This window comes from Vipera ursinii, assembly GCF_947247035.1.
Source record: "Vipera ursinii genome assembly, chromosome: 1".
In the NCBI taxonomy this organism is placed as follows: Eukaryota; Metazoa; Chordata; class Lepidosauria; order Squamata; family Viperidae; genus Vipera; species Vipera ursinii.
Genome location: NC_139512.1, coordinates 112,611,433 through 112,627,399, shown reverse-complemented (window position 1 = coordinate 112,627,399; position 15,967 = coordinate 112,611,433). Strand labels below are relative to the sequence as shown.

The 15,967-nt window shown below is 40.4% G+C and overlaps 1 protein-coding gene across 7 annotated transcripts in view; it reads right to left on the bottom strand.

Moving 5' to 3' along the window:
• RAB3IL1 (RAB3A interacting protein like 1) overlaps nt 1-15,967 on the bottom strand; it is a 39,249-nt gene continuing 23,282 nt past the window's right edge. For 2 of the 7 annotated variants that reach the window (XM_083348334.1, XM_083348333.1), the window contains 8 exons: nt 11,712-11,930; nt 10,935-11,063; nt 8,256-8,384; nt 8,047-8,159; nt 5,601-5,624; nt 4,349-4,448; nt 4,016-4,082; nt 1-3,183 (listed from right to left, as the gene is read on the bottom strand). In XM_083348334.1, coding sequence (XP_083204460.1) covers nt 3,101-3,183; nt 4,016-4,082; nt 4,349-4,448; nt 5,601-5,624; nt 8,047-8,159; nt 8,256-8,384; nt 10,935-11,063; nt 11,712-11,930 — 864 coding nt within the window. In that variant the 3' untranslated portion in view covers nt 1-3,100. The remainder of the gene's footprint in view (nt 3,184-4,015; nt 4,083-4,348; nt 4,449-5,600; nt 5,625-8,046; nt 8,160-8,255; nt 8,385-10,934; nt 11,064-11,711; nt 11,931-15,967) is intronic. The other 5 variants (XR_014490677.1, XM_083348336.1, XM_083348335.1 and 2 more) reach the window with 5 other exon arrangements.

Sequence of the window (15,967 nt, the reverse complement as noted above, 5' to 3'; positions counted from 1 at the left end):
TACTGCTCATAATGCCTTGTTTATTTTATCACTGGAATACATGCAGACTTCAAAAGAAATCAGTCCAATGGCAGTAAGAACCAGCTTCATGTCAACACTGGAGTCTATTTATTAAATAGAAATCAGCATATGTTATTAGAATAGGAACACAGAAGTAACAAAGAGATAATAATGCAACCAGGATAAAAGATTCAAAACTGCCTGTAATATGTATTGTTGCTTTTTTTCTTTTCAGGCAACCAATTCTTGTAATTTGGGAAAACTGGCAGCTAGTCAAGCCATCTTGATCTAATCATTTCCTTCATCTCTTATAGGACCAGATATTGATAAGTATATAATGACAGTACAAAACCTATAGCCAGCATGAAATAAACTGGAGGTCTTTGCAGTGAATTTGACATGAGAAATACTATTTGCAGATGAAATTTCAGAGGATACCCTTCTTCACAACAGTTCATTATGTACTCAAAACAATGCTAAATTCCCTTTCAATACACAAACTGGACTTTCTCATAAGGCAGTCACCATCTCTACAAGGAACCCTTCAGTTGTCCTCCACCACCATTAATCATTTCCTTGCCTATCACAGTGCCTTAGTGCAACCTCCGCCATCGTGCTGTCTTCCAGATGAGCTCAGATTGCTCTGCTTAATAGTCAATTTTTGTACCACTTTGTAGGCGAAGTTGCAGAAGTCAATATTCTCAAAGCAAATGTCACTAGAAACAATTTCACTTCTGGTTGTAGTTTAACAGAAAAGCAATCAGATACCTGCCCAACACTGAGTATAAATAGATCCTTTACCAATTTTATTCTGAGGTCTTTGCAAGATCCTACATGACTAACTGCCTCTCTGGACCAAAAGATTGTTCTTCATATACTCATACAGTTCAGGTGATCATTTTAGGTATCTGGGAGGCGAGCTGAAAAAGGCAACAGTCTCTGTTGTAAAAGAAGCAATTCTAAAACTCTGGCTAATTTGTCCATCTGGGTGCAGCTGTTCTATGATGCACAGAAATCTCATAGCAGGAAAAAGGTGTGTTATTACTTGTTCTCCTGATTGCATAATTTCAACAGCATATTTCCCAAATACATCCTTTAAGAGAAGAGGTTCTATCTCCTGTATGAATGTATAATCTTTATCCCTCAAGTGGTACTATAAATGATTAGGATAGTAGCCAGGGTATAGTGAACAACAAAGCAATGTGGGTCAAGAAAATAGTGTTTTGATATGCAACACTATCAAACACTCCCAAGTCAATACTTTCCAGTAACATCCCAAAGAACGCTTGCTCTGTTGCTCATAAATGCAACATATTAGTGAAGTCAAGCTATTAATTTCAAGGCAAACTGAAGAAAACATTACTTCCCCAAGAATAGAAATGGTAGGATCCAATTCAGCGATTACAGGCAACTCTGTCAGATGTGGCTTCAAATTGCATTCAGAACATAATCCTAACAACCCCACCAACGGTCAGTTGATAAACTCTAGCCACTGTGTCATGTCCTGGCTTCCTCCTCTTGTGATGGTAGTTGAAAATCTGGTAAAGTCCACACAGATCCCGGATGCGGGTGCAATCATAAGGAGACAAAAGGAAGCCACAATGTATGTACAAATCTGCTGCCAACCAGGAATACATACCCAATGGAACCAATGGCACAATCTCTCAGTAACACAAGCTGAATTGATCTGCTAATTCACCAAGCAGGAGACTCTGATTGTAGAGGCGGCTTTGTGAATTCATGGATTACCAACAAAACCTGATTTTCATTGTCATTATTCATGGATGGAAGCTGAAATAGCAGGTGCCTTCCACAATGAGTAACCACCAACTAGATCACCCGGTCTGAAAGTAGGAGGGAAAGGCTACCAAGGGAAATTATGTCTTCTAGGAAGCTTGTATCAGTTGTTCTCATCTCAGAAGTCTCAAAGTATTATCCAAAAGAAAAAGCTAGTCCTTTCTTTAACCAGAGAAAATGAGAGGCATTTTCATTAACACCCAACAGATCATCTAGATCTTTTGATTTAAAAATTCATCGTGAGCTTTTATTATACCCTAAAATGCAATAAAAAGAGAGATCCTCATCAATGCTGTAGCATCAGATTCACCAATTAAATCCAAATATCTCCCACCTTTTAAAAAATTGCAGAATGTGTGTAACTTCTAATAACCTGCTAGAAAATTCAATGTCTGAGGTCAATCTCTGGATGTGAATAAAATGGGAGTGGGGGGAGAAGCTTGAGTTTAGAAAATACTTAGCTAGATGCAAGCCTCTAAATGAGAACCAGGAGTACAGCAGAAATGTGGGCTAAGGAAGATTATGGCAATGGATTCATGACTAGTATGTTGAATGCAAAAAGTTGGAGAAGCCTAGAATGTCCCATGGCATAAAAAAAAGAAGTCTATTAGTCATGAATGGCTATCCATGAGGTCATTTCCCCATCCTTCCATCATGACTGGGGTTTTGATCAGGAGTGGCTTTAATGTCAGCCTGCTGAGTTTGTCAAAGGGTCTCTGGATCCCTCACAGGAAAACCCTGAGCTACAATCAGAATCAAAAGCCAAACGTTTCCCAGTTCTCTCTTTCAAGCTCCTAAGAAATACTGGAGGAATCTGCACCTTGCAGCTCTCGAGGAAGGCTGTTTTCAACAGGTGCATGCCTTTGGAAAGCAGGAGCAGCAGTTTATCTATCTCTCCATTATGCAGCAGCATTTAGATTTCAGAGTGGCAAGCAGGTAATGAGCCCAAGGTGCAGCCGAGGCCTCAGGAATATTTTTTTATATATTTATATGTGTGTGTATATATAATGGCTTTTAAGTAGAATATTATATACTAGCTGAGGAGAAATGCATAGAAAAAAGGAAGGAGTCCCAACATGGCCTCACTCCATAGTGCCAGAGAGCTCATATTCACTCGGTAAAAATGCCCAGAGTAGTTGCTCTCATGAAACTGAGACTGCCACTCAACAGGGAAAGCCTGTGCTTCTTACATTTTCAATTAATATTGCGCCATCTGGATAATGAGCAGACATTCTGTCATCGATTTTCTGGGTGTCCGGAGAATAACTGAAGGCAAAAATCCTTCCTGATCATCATCTTCCATTTACATCTCGCTGAGATAGAAGCCCAATTTAGCAATGGACATTTCCTTCCGAAGCCTCGTGATTTCCCAATACATCAATTCCACTGTGGGTCAAAGGAAGACATTAAACAGAGAAGCAAGTGAGAGATCGTTGTAGCAGAAGGCAAATCTGTTTGCTCTGTGCTAGCTTCCCCAATGTAGTGCTCTCCTGATCTTGGGACTTCAACACTTGTCAGCTCAGCCACCATGGCCAAATGATCAGGAGTTATGAGCATCATTTGAGGAACTTCTCCTTTCCCTTCGGAAAAGCCACTTCATATTTTAGCAAGAAATCCCTACCACCATCAGCCCTCCACTTTCTCAAATTACATTTCAGGTCTGGACTCAGATTTCTTTTATTCAAGCACTGTCTTAGTTGTGGCTCTTCCTCCTGTTCACAAGGTTATTCCTTCTGCCCATGACAACCATATATTTATCCCCTCACTGAATGGAAGGCATCTGCATGTTGAAACCCTACCCATTTTTAATTAATATGCTGTCCTAAAAATAGTCCAAATTCTGCAAAGATGAAATCCCAACTTGAACCTTAACATCATATATACCTTCCTGAACTTATTTCTAGAGTTTTGTGTTTGATTTTATGCACATGATCATTTTAATCCATTACACATTAGATTACCTAGATTAGTTCAAATAATCTAAATGAACACATTATTTCAGCTAGATTACCTTTCTTTTCTATCTGCTTTGAGTGACTTTTACAAGGGGGAAAATAATTCTCTCTTGAATGTTCCCTTATAAAACTTCAAAATGCTTGGAGTGATTTGGTGGTCCTGCTTATAATCACGTAAGTTGGTTGGGCACCTTGTGAATTAGCTACAAAGGGAAGAGCTCAACTTCCACATCTCAAAGAGAGAAAAAGAGGAGAATTCTTACCATCTTGTCTCACCAGTCCCTGCTGGATGTATCGAATATAAGTGAAGAAGTTGCATACGGCTGTAATCTGAACAAGAGGACAAACATTACACCTGTTTACAAGCACATTTAGAAACATGAATGTAAATAGGACAGACAATAGTAAACTCTTCGGTCTTTAAGATGATAGATTACTCTGTTGGCGTCAGATGCAAGGTACATAAAAAAGGCATGGAGCAAGGTGAAACAAATGCAAGCAAGGTGAACACAATTCTCCTGCACGTATTCACATTTGTAGTGTCCAGCTGAAGATTAGATTATTTTCTGCTAAGCACATTACTAATAAAAACTTACCCTGGCCCTGCAAGAAGGGGAAATGTAGTAATAATTCCCAGAATCCCCCAGTTTGATGCGATGCTTGCAGGCTCGGGACAGGCCACTCAGAGCACATTTCCTGTAAAAAGGAAGGTGGGAGTGGAAAAAGTCAAGCAGGGTGTCATCTAGAGGCCTTGACTAAAGGGAACAAAACATGATGCTGGTCACCACGATGCAAACCCAAGCAAAGACCTTCATTTTTGCATCCTAAAATTAAAGGATTTCATAGTATGTTGTCATTCTTTTTAGTTATTCTCTGTACTATGAATTTATCCTAAAAAATATTAAGGCTATAAAGGTAAGCATACTTAGTAACAAAGAAGTTCAACTCAGCTCAACTCAATTCAGTACAATTTACACCTTAGAAGTAGATAGTAAACTTGCCACCTTCATACTAGGAGATCTTCCTATTCTGTCAGCTAAAACTGTGAACAATCTAAACCACTGTTTTTAACTCCCTGAATTCCTCAGCCTGCTTGTCTTTCTACAGCCCTCCTGCTTCTTGTTTTAAGTATTTCTGTTCAATCAAGCTTTGTTAATTCAAACTTTTCTATTTGCAGCTTTTTTTGAAAAGTGCTTTTGGGGTATTCAACCTCAAAACATGTCGCTGCTATAGAGGTTGCAGAAAGTTTAGAATTTGACCTTACTATAAATAAAATATTAAGAAATGGAAGAATCATAAAGATGCATTTACAAATATTCTGCCTCCATTCTGTCACCTCTTCCTATTCCACAGTAAATCAACTCAATTATCATTACGAAGATTAGCATTTTAGAATATTAGAATTTGTTGCATCTTGTCTTTCTTCCTTCTGTAGCTTTATAAGTAATTTAATTTAAAAGAGAAAAGAAAAGAATCTATTACTATTAAGCCTCCTGTAGGCAATTCAACATTTCTTGCATTAAAATTTGACATCTGAAAAATCTAGCTATAGGATTTGGGAGGTAACCAGCAACACAGAAAACCAAGTAAAGTTAATATTACAGGAGAAAGTTGACAGTTAGTAGACAAAAATATCCCTCTGGGCTTATATACCCAGCAGTGCAGAAATAAAGATGAACCATTTCAAAGACAGTTGTAATTGAAGATTATATGGTATGCTGTCAGCATCCTGGATGCTCACCATTTATTTGATAGCACCAATTGCAAAGCTGTTAGTAACAACTTGAGTTAGTAGCTTATTAATAATGGAGTAAATACCTTGTCACTGGCTTAAAAAAAATAACTTACGTTATAATTTGGGACCGGAACCCACTGTGAGAAGAAATAAGAAGTTGAAACTAGTATTAGGCTAGCAATGGCAACATTCATTCTTCTTGAACTAATGGTGGTGTGCGTGTAAAAAGCACAGCTCAAACTGAGGGAAGATTAACATCTAAATTATTAAACTACAATCCTATACCTTCCAAGAAACCTACAAGAAGAAACTCAAGAGTAGCAGAATTCTGGACTGCACTACTCCTAAAGTCTAAATGCAGCAGAGAGAATATCTGTTTCAAGGATATGTTATTTCTAGCCCAGCAGACTGGTCCATACCATTGGGATCTAAAGTAACCAAATGCCCCTTCTTGTGGGCCACTTGGCACTGATGCCAATGGTGGGGGCATTGCACAACAGATGCACCACCCTAGTAGCCATCCAGTCTGATGGGAGAAAGCAATTGGGTAACTCCAGGCAGTTTAAATCCCTTGCCCAGTGTTGAGTGCAAATAAAAGACATAGACATCAAATTTTCTCTCTTGGTCTCTCTCTCTGTGCCCCCCATCACCCAAATCACTTTGTAAGATAAAGTGGGAAGCAATGCTTCATGTTCATCCTGCATAATGTTCCCCTCTGGGCGGGAGGAATGACACAGAAGCAGTGATCTCCTATCTCCTGTTCACAAAGGTTAGGGCATTTATTGAAGCTTTGTCTTCTAATGTCACGTGGCTCTTAAGAAAAAGTGAAGAGGCAGCTGGATATGGCTGCAGTCTAGGTGATATTCTCCATCCTTGTTATTTATTTACTTAAATGTTTATGGCTGCCATTTCTAGTAAGCAGCTTTGGGCAATGAACACAATTCAAAAACATCAATATAATAATACAAAAAGAAAGAAAGAAATGAGAATATGTAAGAAGAATAAAGCAGAAAAAAAGTGGTGGCTGAGGATAATTATCAGCAATAATTAATCATATCTCTCAGGCTCAATGTCTGATTCCCATGCCTAGAAGATAAGCCCTGCTTTTCATCATGTTGTTGTTACTCATTCATTCATTCATTTTTTTCAATTTATATGGCAGCCCATCTCAAGTTCATGAATCTGGCTTGTTAACTGCAGGAGAAGGCGTGGCAGAACCTGGGGCTGAAGTTAAAAGAGGGATCAGCTTAGAATCCCTAAGTAGCCACAAGCGGATCAAGTCCGCTCTCCCTTGAATGTTGTGGACCCTTGTTTAACTCAAAGCAGGTACTAACCATTAATTGAAAAGATTCCTGTGGATAGACTATTTAGCAATAAATCAGTTTAATTGGACTTTCACATGGTCTTTCATGCCTGACATTAATAGTGATAAACATATAAAAACATTAAAAAGCAGAAAACCAAACGACATTAGCATAAAACAGCAACACCAATCCCAATTACGAGGTTTGGTCCACCACCTTATGTAAATTCAGAAAAGTAATTCCAGCAATTAGGGTCTTTCTGAGAGATACCAGCACCAAGACTCTAAAATTTCTTTTTTCATGGGCACACAAGAAAACCTAAATTGTGTTTACCTGCTTTACTAACTTACTGTCAGAAGCAGAGGAAGAAAGTTCCAGCAGGTATGTGCACACAGAACAAGAACTGTAATAGTACAGTACAGAATAGCACAGCAATTCACTAACAATTCAAATATTTGTACAAATCTTTTTTCAAACATACCAGATTATACAAAGTTATGGAAAGAAGGATGGTAGAACAGTGAATGAAAACCGCTGGAGTCCAAGAAAAGAATAATCAGAACACAGCAAAGGAAATAGTCCTCTTACACACTACAACAAGATATTTGTAACTGCAAAATGAAGTCCCTTACTAAACTTTGGCCCAGAGGACAATTCTTCTGATATATGTGCAAATCAAGCACAATGAAAAGGAAGCCGGTTTATATCACTCTTGGTGCTCTGTGAGTTTGGTTGTTTCTTGCAGACATTTCATTGCCTAACTAGGTAATATAATCAGTGCTGATAATGTTACTTAGTAGGGCAATGAAATGTCTGCAAGAAAACAAAGAAGCTCAGAGAGCACCAAGGACCCCACAGTTCAACCCTGAGCTACAAATATTTGAATTGCCACAACCTTCTCCAGTTTTGCTATCTTCCTCACACCCTGTAGTGCTTTCTAGCTCAATTTAGGTCCATTAGAACTGCTGGCTGTTGTATAATCTTTATACTTCTGTACATTCGTGTAATCCGATTCTCCTATTACCGAGCCCTTCCCTCCTTTGCTTTCTCTTTGGGTTTTTCTGGGCCAAGCAGTACAAATTGAAAGGAAGAATACACAGTGGTTCAATAAAACAAATTCTGTGAACAACCAAATAGAAAACCTTGTTTCAGAAAGGCAACTGGTAATGCCACATGTTACAGACTAATGGTGCATCGGTGTAAGAAGAGGAGGAGTAAAAAAAAAAGGGCAGCTGAACAGCTGTTATAATCTTACTTTGGTCCACCGCATTCAATGGCTGACACCTTCACTACAGGCAATGCCTGGATAGCCACTGGTTCAATGGTAAGGGTATTCTGCTCCACAGCTGCTTGAATCAGCTCTGAAAGCTGCAACGAAGAAAAAAAACACAAGGAATTCATGTCAACAAGGAAGGAGCACCTTCATCTTTTAGAAAACTCTGAATAACTCATCTTTAAACTGACTTCATGCTTGGTAAAATCCAGGCAAGGGCCTACATCTTCACGATAAATCCTCTTGAGAAAAGGACACGATTTATCCAATGTTGGAGACTCCTTCCAAGCCTGAAATTCTGCAAACAAGATGGAATCTACCTGCAGCGACAGAAAACCACAAAACAGAAGTCTGTTGAGGAAAACTAAGAAGAGAAAAACACATGCGTACCGATATATAGAGACGAAGAAGGAAGTAGATATTTCTTTACAAAAACCAGAATGTTCTTCCTATTCATTAGGCAGATGATGAGGCAAAGAAGCAGAATAAATGTGACTTATGCGCCAGCGACAGGCAGTTCTGCCTCTTGCTGTGGTTACTGCAGAAAGGAGCATGACAGAGAGAGCATCATCAGGAGACAGTGTATCAGTAGATTACAGTGGTACCCCAACAATGTAACCAAAGGGAACATCATTTATGAGTCTATAAAATTTTCAACATACAGGGGCTCACATGCCATACCAGAGGTGAAGATCTGTTCCCTCTTCACATTCTCGCATGGACTGTGATCTGCATTCATAATCAAGCAGTATGTCAAGCAAAGAGAAGGTGGGGCCTCAGCAAAATCTACTGCTCCTCTTTATGACAAATCAGTTGCTTCCAACAGGTCCAGAAGAAGGGCAGGAAATCCTTAGACTGCTCAATTGTATATTCCCCTAGAACAGGGGTAGGCAACCTCGGCTCTTTTATGATTCATGGACTTCATAAGCTGGCTCAGGAATTCTGGGAGTTGAAGTCCATGAGTCATAAAAGAGCCGAGGTTGCCTACCCCTGCCCTAGAACTTTATTACTATTGACAATATGAATGTTAAGCTCTTCCAAACAAGTGATATGTGTTTTAAATCACACATCTTTGTACCACTGAATAGAAAGATAATCGTATGCATGGCTTTCCCATGAAAGGAAGGGAAAGACAATCCAATACGAAGCTTAGTTGCCCCCACCCCTTCACCAAAAGGAATTCACTTCCAGCCCCAGCAAGCAAGCATCCCTTCACCAAAGTTGAAAAAAAATGAGGTTTTTCCAAAAGACTGCACGGCTACTTGGTTGTGTTGAATAAGGGCCCACTTCCAAAACAACTGAAGCATTCTGTGTTCTGAAGACTCTGTGGCTGTTACAAAATAAAGCATGCTAGGTCGGAAAGGCAGGATACAAGAAATCCTTTCTTCTAGCCATGTATCCATATGGCAGGGGAAAGACTCACAAGACCAGAGTCTTTTCAGTTGCAGTAGCACTAAATTTACCTGACAAATAAGTAATCCAAGATGTAAATAAATAAATATTAAATCAAGCAAATAAAGAAGATCAGGCACCCCGGCAGGCAGAGAGGACACTGCTGCTTGATTTTTGTAGCTACCCCTTAAAAACAAAATAAAATTAAAACATTCTGTATTGAATCAAGTCTTGAGTGCTGATTACTCCCACAAAGATCTAACTAGTGCTTTTGGGAAATCCAAGACAAATAGGACCTGACTGCACAGTCCCTTTCCAATTTTGCTTTTAGCAATTATAAACATTTGGGATTTATGATTCCAAAACTGGACACAGTATACAGCAATCATGACTGGTAGCCACTGACCATCCAGTCTTCCATAAACCTGTGAGTTCTTTTTTCCAAAAGTAAACCAGTTAGCAGCTCATATTTGATTTGTGGGAAAGATCTGTTCTTGGCTTTTCGGTTTTTCAACCTGGCCCGCAGAACTGCCGCAGCCATAGACAAAACCTTTGTTTTAAATCAGGGGTATTGAACTATGGCCTTTTTATGACTTGTGGACTTCAACTCCCAGAATTCCTGAGCCAGTCACGCCAGTTCAGGAATTCCGGAAGTTGAAGTCCACAAGTCATAAAGGGGCCATAGTTCCCAACCTGTTTTAAATAAAGGCAATTCTCAAAATCCTCAAAACCTGGTACTTCCATGTTTCCTCTTTAAATAAAGGCAATCCTTTTAAAATAAAATATATCCTCAAAAGACGAGAGTACCTTCAGATTTTCAGGAAGCTGCCAACCTCTCCCAGCATGTCCTGTTCCAAATGCTGGAAAGGGTTAGAAAGTTCCAGAATAGAAGGCATAACCATGATAATCAGAAATAACTGAATTCTGACATCCTAGCTACGTTTAAAAAAAGATTATAAAAAGTTCCAGTAACTAAGCTACAGAGACTGCTCACCTGAGACCAGGAAACCACTTCAGAGCACCCGTATGGGAGAAGGGGAAAAAAACATTTAGAGAGAAAAAACACACACAAATGACTGTTAGTGTTAAAGAAAAAAACTGAACAGGGGGAAGTGTTAAAAGTGCATCCAAAAAGTATTTCTTGTCCCCAGAACTGACCCTTCCTCAAGATCAGTGAAACCAGTTTCCAAAGCCAGATTGATTGGGATTGCAACTATCAAAATATTTTTTACCAGCCTTGGTGCTGCAGTCCCACCCTTTCTGGCAACAACTGCTATGGATAGTGAATCTAGTCAACATGAAAAAGAGGACACGGCTCTTTACTACTGTATCTGTACAGAAGAAGAACAGCTTCCCTCAGACTTTATGACCACCTTCACCAGCAAAGCAATCTTGTTGGCCCTGCTGTGACCAAATATCTGAGCCTACCTTCCTAGTCGCAGAGCTACTCTACTTCACCCCACCTTAAGAGAGATTACCTGCCGCGAGAGAGGAGAGGAGAAAGAAGAGTCTGCTGCCAGGAACCGCCAGCCTGGCTCATAGGTGATGTGGATCGCCTTCGCAGGGACGATACAGAGCAGCAGGGAGAGGAGAGTGGGTACCCCAGACTTTGAGGAATGGGAGAGCAAGACAGAGAGGTGACAAGGGCAGAGAGAAAGGGGAAAAAGGAGAAAGACAAGGAGAGAAAGGAAAACGGTGTGAGAGAGACAGAAGATTAGAAAAAAGACAACCTCAGTCACAAAAGACCTTGGGCACAAATATCCCAACCCAGAAGGTACATAAAGGTGGCCATCCTATCTAATTCTGGCCTGATCCAGATGTACTGGGACATCGTAACTCTCAGATTTCCCAAATTATGCTTCCCCAGCAATGCTGGGAACTCTGGTCCAACATAGTTGGAAGCTATGAGATTTGATCTAACAAGAGACTTCTCGTGTTTGACTCCAGTTATATTTAAGCTCATTCATGCCTAGTCATACATGATAACTACTGCTTACGGTACTTCTTTGACTCTAACTTAGTATATCAAAAGAACCCAACCAGAATCAAGGAATTAATCAAAGTAAGTCAATAAAAGTTTCCTCAACACTTTCTGCAGTGAAGCAGGTTGTGTAAGTGCAAGATAAAACAAACTCTTCTACCACATCCCTGACCTTACTGCATTTCCCCATCACACAGATAACGCAGCATGGCTAATAACATTTTGCTTCCTCCCAGGGGCTCAAGCTAGGTGCTGACCAATCACATTTACCCACCTCTTTGAATTCGCTGTTGACTGAATCCTGGGGTGCACTCTGGCCAGCAACTGTGATTGCTCCGGTGCTGCTGGTGCTTTTGTTGCGTCCGTGTCCCTTTCTGAAGGCTGTTTTGGCAGGGCTCTGAAGCTGTGGGTGCAACTCCCGATTTGGCGAGGAAGGAGTTGACGTTATCACTAGCGTCTTCAAGGCTGTCACCTCTGCTTGCAACATGTCAATCTGACAAGAGACAAAAAGCCATCAGCAATGATCAGCAAAGGACTTGGTAACAGGATTATGCCATGTCCAAGAGAACATTTAATGGCTCATTCAGCCAATCAGTCATGGCTGTTCTTTGAAGCAAACAGGAAGTTGAGTTCAGGAGCTACTAGCTTTATAACCTCTAAATTATATGTTTTTTCTTATTTCTTTGCACAATCCCAAATGTTAAACATATAGGCTTTATAAAGATTTTTCCCTGTACATCGTAACTACCAGATCCACTAAATAGAACAGGATGCATACATATTTGCATATATTAATTACCTACATACCAATATCGGGTTTTCTTGCTGCATAATTTTTCTTTATACAAATACTGGCAAAACAGGTTTATGTAAAGAAGACCACACTCTTGATCACCCTTCTCCACTTAAAGATTAAGTAATTACTCATCAATAAATAGGAATGAATCAGTACAAAACTTCTCTGCGCCAGCTCCTTACTTCCCTCATCCCAGGAATTTTTATTTTAGTTTAGTTCATTTAGTTTATATGTCCACCCCTATTACGTAAACAATTCTGGCTAGTAAATACAATTCAAAGTCATCAGTATAATAATATAAAATAAACATAAGTAGAAACAATAAAGTAGCAGCTGAGGAGAACCAATAGCCATAATCAACAATATCTTACAAGCTCATCTGACCTCTTGCCTCCAGCCAGGTCTTAAGATCCTACCTAGCAAGGCTGGGACCAATCTAATCTCGGGAGGAATAGTATCCCAAAGGGCAAGCACAGGATCTAAAACATACATTTACTGGGTCTCATTATATTGACATTGTTTAATAGACTGCACCCAGAGCCTGCCCCTTCTCTCAGATTTGATGGAGCAGGTAGAGTCAGAGAAAGATGGTTTCTCAAATATGGCCTCAAGCCAGGCAGGCGGCAAACAGAATGCTTTGAATTCCATTTGCAAACCTATTGGGAACCAGTGCAATGTGCAAAGGGAAGGTGTAACTTGGGTATAACTAGGTACACCCATTACTGCTTACACCACTGCACTGTGGACCCATCTTGCAACTTCCAGATGCTCTGCAAGAGCAGCCCCATGTAGAGCACATTGCAATAGTCCAAATGGGGTGACTGAACTATGAGAAACTGTACGCAGTGCTCCCTGATCCAGGAAAGGATCCAAATGGCACATTTTGCACAGTTGGGCCCTTGGCTCCCACCTGCTCTTCAAGCAAGAGCTGTGAGTCTAGGCAAACTCCAAAGTGCACAATATTGTCTATTGCTTCTGTCTAGTAGCAGATAGGGACGCGGTGGCTCAGTGGGTTAGGACGCTGAGCTTGTCGATCAGAAGGTTGGCAGTTTGGCGGGTCGAATCCCGAGTGCCGCGTAACAGAGTGAGCGCCTGTTACTCGTCCCAGCTTCTGCCAACCTAGCAGTTCGAAAGCCCGTAAAAATGCAAGTAGAAAAATAGGGACCACTACGGTGGGAAGGTAACAGCGTTCCGTGCGCCTTTGGCGTCCAGTCATGCTGGCCACATGACCACGGAAACGTCCTCGGACAAGCGCTGGCTCTTCGGCTTTGAAACGGAGATGAGCACCTGCCCCTAGAGTCGGAAACGACTAGCACACTTGTGCGGGGGAACCTTTCCCTTTACCTAGTAGCAGATATTAAGTGTGCAAGGCTAGTCCAGAAATCTGCCACATGGTGACAGTTTTGATAAAACTCGCATCCAGAGCAATAACTCAAAGCGGAGAATGTAATAATATTCCTTCCTCCTCCAATTTCCCTTACAACAATAACCAAGTGAGGTAAGTTGGGCCAAGAGAGAGTGAATGGCCCAAGATCACCGGACTTCAGGCCTAAGGTGGGAGTAAAATCCAGTTACCTGGTCTCTAGAGCAGCACATTCACCACTTCCCCAAACTGGTTTCCTGTAGTTTCAGTATATAATGCTAGTGAGGAACTCAGAAGGAATCCAATTTAAATGACAGTAGTGAAATTTATCTGAGAAATGCTATATATTTCTGGTCACAATGCTTATTTAAGAACCTAGTCAACTTAATCTTCAAATGAGAGAGTGACCGTTAGTGACCATTCAAAGTTACAACCGCAAAGTTACCACAGCACAAGTGACTTATGATCATTTTTCAAACTTACAACTCTTGCAGCATCCCCATAGTCAAATGATCAAAATTCAGATGCTTGTAAATGGCATGTATTTAGGACGGTTGCAGTGTCCCAAGGTCATGTGATCACTTTTTGCGACCTTCCAACAAGCCAAGTCAATGGGGAAGCCAGATTCACTTAACTAACTTAACAATGGTAGTGATTCACTTAACAACTGAGGCAAGAAAGGTCGTAAAATGGGGCAAACTCACAACTGCCTTGCTTAGCAACAGAAAATTTAGGCTGAATTGTGGTTGTAAATCAAGGACTACCTGTATTTCTCACATTATGGCAGGGTAAAGCATCTGACACAAAATCTTTCAGGTGATTTGCTTTAGCTCTGCCAGCAGATGGCGCTATAATCACATTAAAAATGGCAGCACTTTTTCTGCAGTTCATAACTTACAAATCCTTTTCACAAATCCTTAGCTGTGCTCTTGAGTTTTTGAATATACAAGAAGTTCGAGTTCAGCAAGTTCTTCTAAAGTTATCAAAAAAGGGATTGTGGAAGTTGAAGTATCAGTGATGTATCAGTAATCTCTGGTGTCCCCTCTCCTGCACAAACTGGTTGAACAAGACTCTTCAAATACCTGAAAGGTTTCTCATGCTGGAAGCAAAGACATTTTCTGCTCCTCCAGAGAATGGGATGAAACTTAATTGGCTTCAATTACTGTGGATAGATTGGGGATGAAGTTAAAAGTGTTGGTATTAAGAGAAATCTCACAATGGATCCAACAGCTAGGCTTTTTCCAGTTCCTTGAGGCGATGTTTTATGCTACTTGGTCCTTTTTTTTCGTAGATTGTTTCTGAATGTATACTGGTCGTCCTTGACTTATGGTTATAATTCAGCTTGCAATTTCAGTCATAAGTTATGATGGTTGTTAAGCAAGTCATCACATGACTGCATTCAATTTTATGATTTTTCGTAGTAGTCGTAAAGCGAATGCTATGGTAGATAAGCCATTGTTCATTATGGGTTTTTTTTACCACAAACCAGAAATATACACATGTCCAACAAAAATGTCATAAATCATGGTCAGGTGATCAGAATGCTGCAAATGGCTGTAAATGCAGGTCAGATGTCGAGCACCCAAAATGCAGTCATTGTGGGGGGGGGGAGCAGACATTTTGACTTTGTATCTGGCTCACAAATAGCTTTTTCGAGGTTCTGTTGTAACTGAATGGTCACTAAGCGACCTGTAGTAAGCCAAGGACTTCCTCTAACTGCTAAATCAGCCTCCATTTCAGCAGGCAGAACATGGTTGTCTTATCTTTTCACTGCTTTCTGCATACTCTCTGAACTCTTTCTAGTATCAAGGCATAGGGGTACACCTGTTTATGGTCTTGCTCTGACCTACTAAGCAACCTTCTGCTCCCTTCCTTGGAAGCAAACCCCAGCAAACTCAGCAGGACTTGTTTCTGAACTTGAACTGCCAGAATAGCATGGAAAACATTTTCTCAAAAGAGGTGAAATAACATGAGTTTTCGGACAGCTAGAGCCAAGTCTCCTGCTTCAGCAAAATTCAGGTCTTTGACTTTTAGAGAATTTCCCTTTCTGACTGCAGTGCATTCATGTTTAGCTGTTTAGTTTTCAGTTTTCTGAAGTTATTACAAACTCTACTGCATTCTTTTTATTGCTTCATCATTACAACCCATGAGCATTCACTGAGAGGAAACGTGTCCCATCAGCTTGGGCTTTGTTACAGTCATCAGCATGGGGGCAACAGGCTGACAATGCATTTGAAAAATACACCTCAGAAGCATTTTTGTATGGCTCGATTCCTGCTCTTGTGCAACAGCTTGATTTCGACTACTCTGCCACGTAAAACGGTCTTTCTAACCTGTTGCCTCCAACCAGGAAGGAGAAAGGAACTGCAAC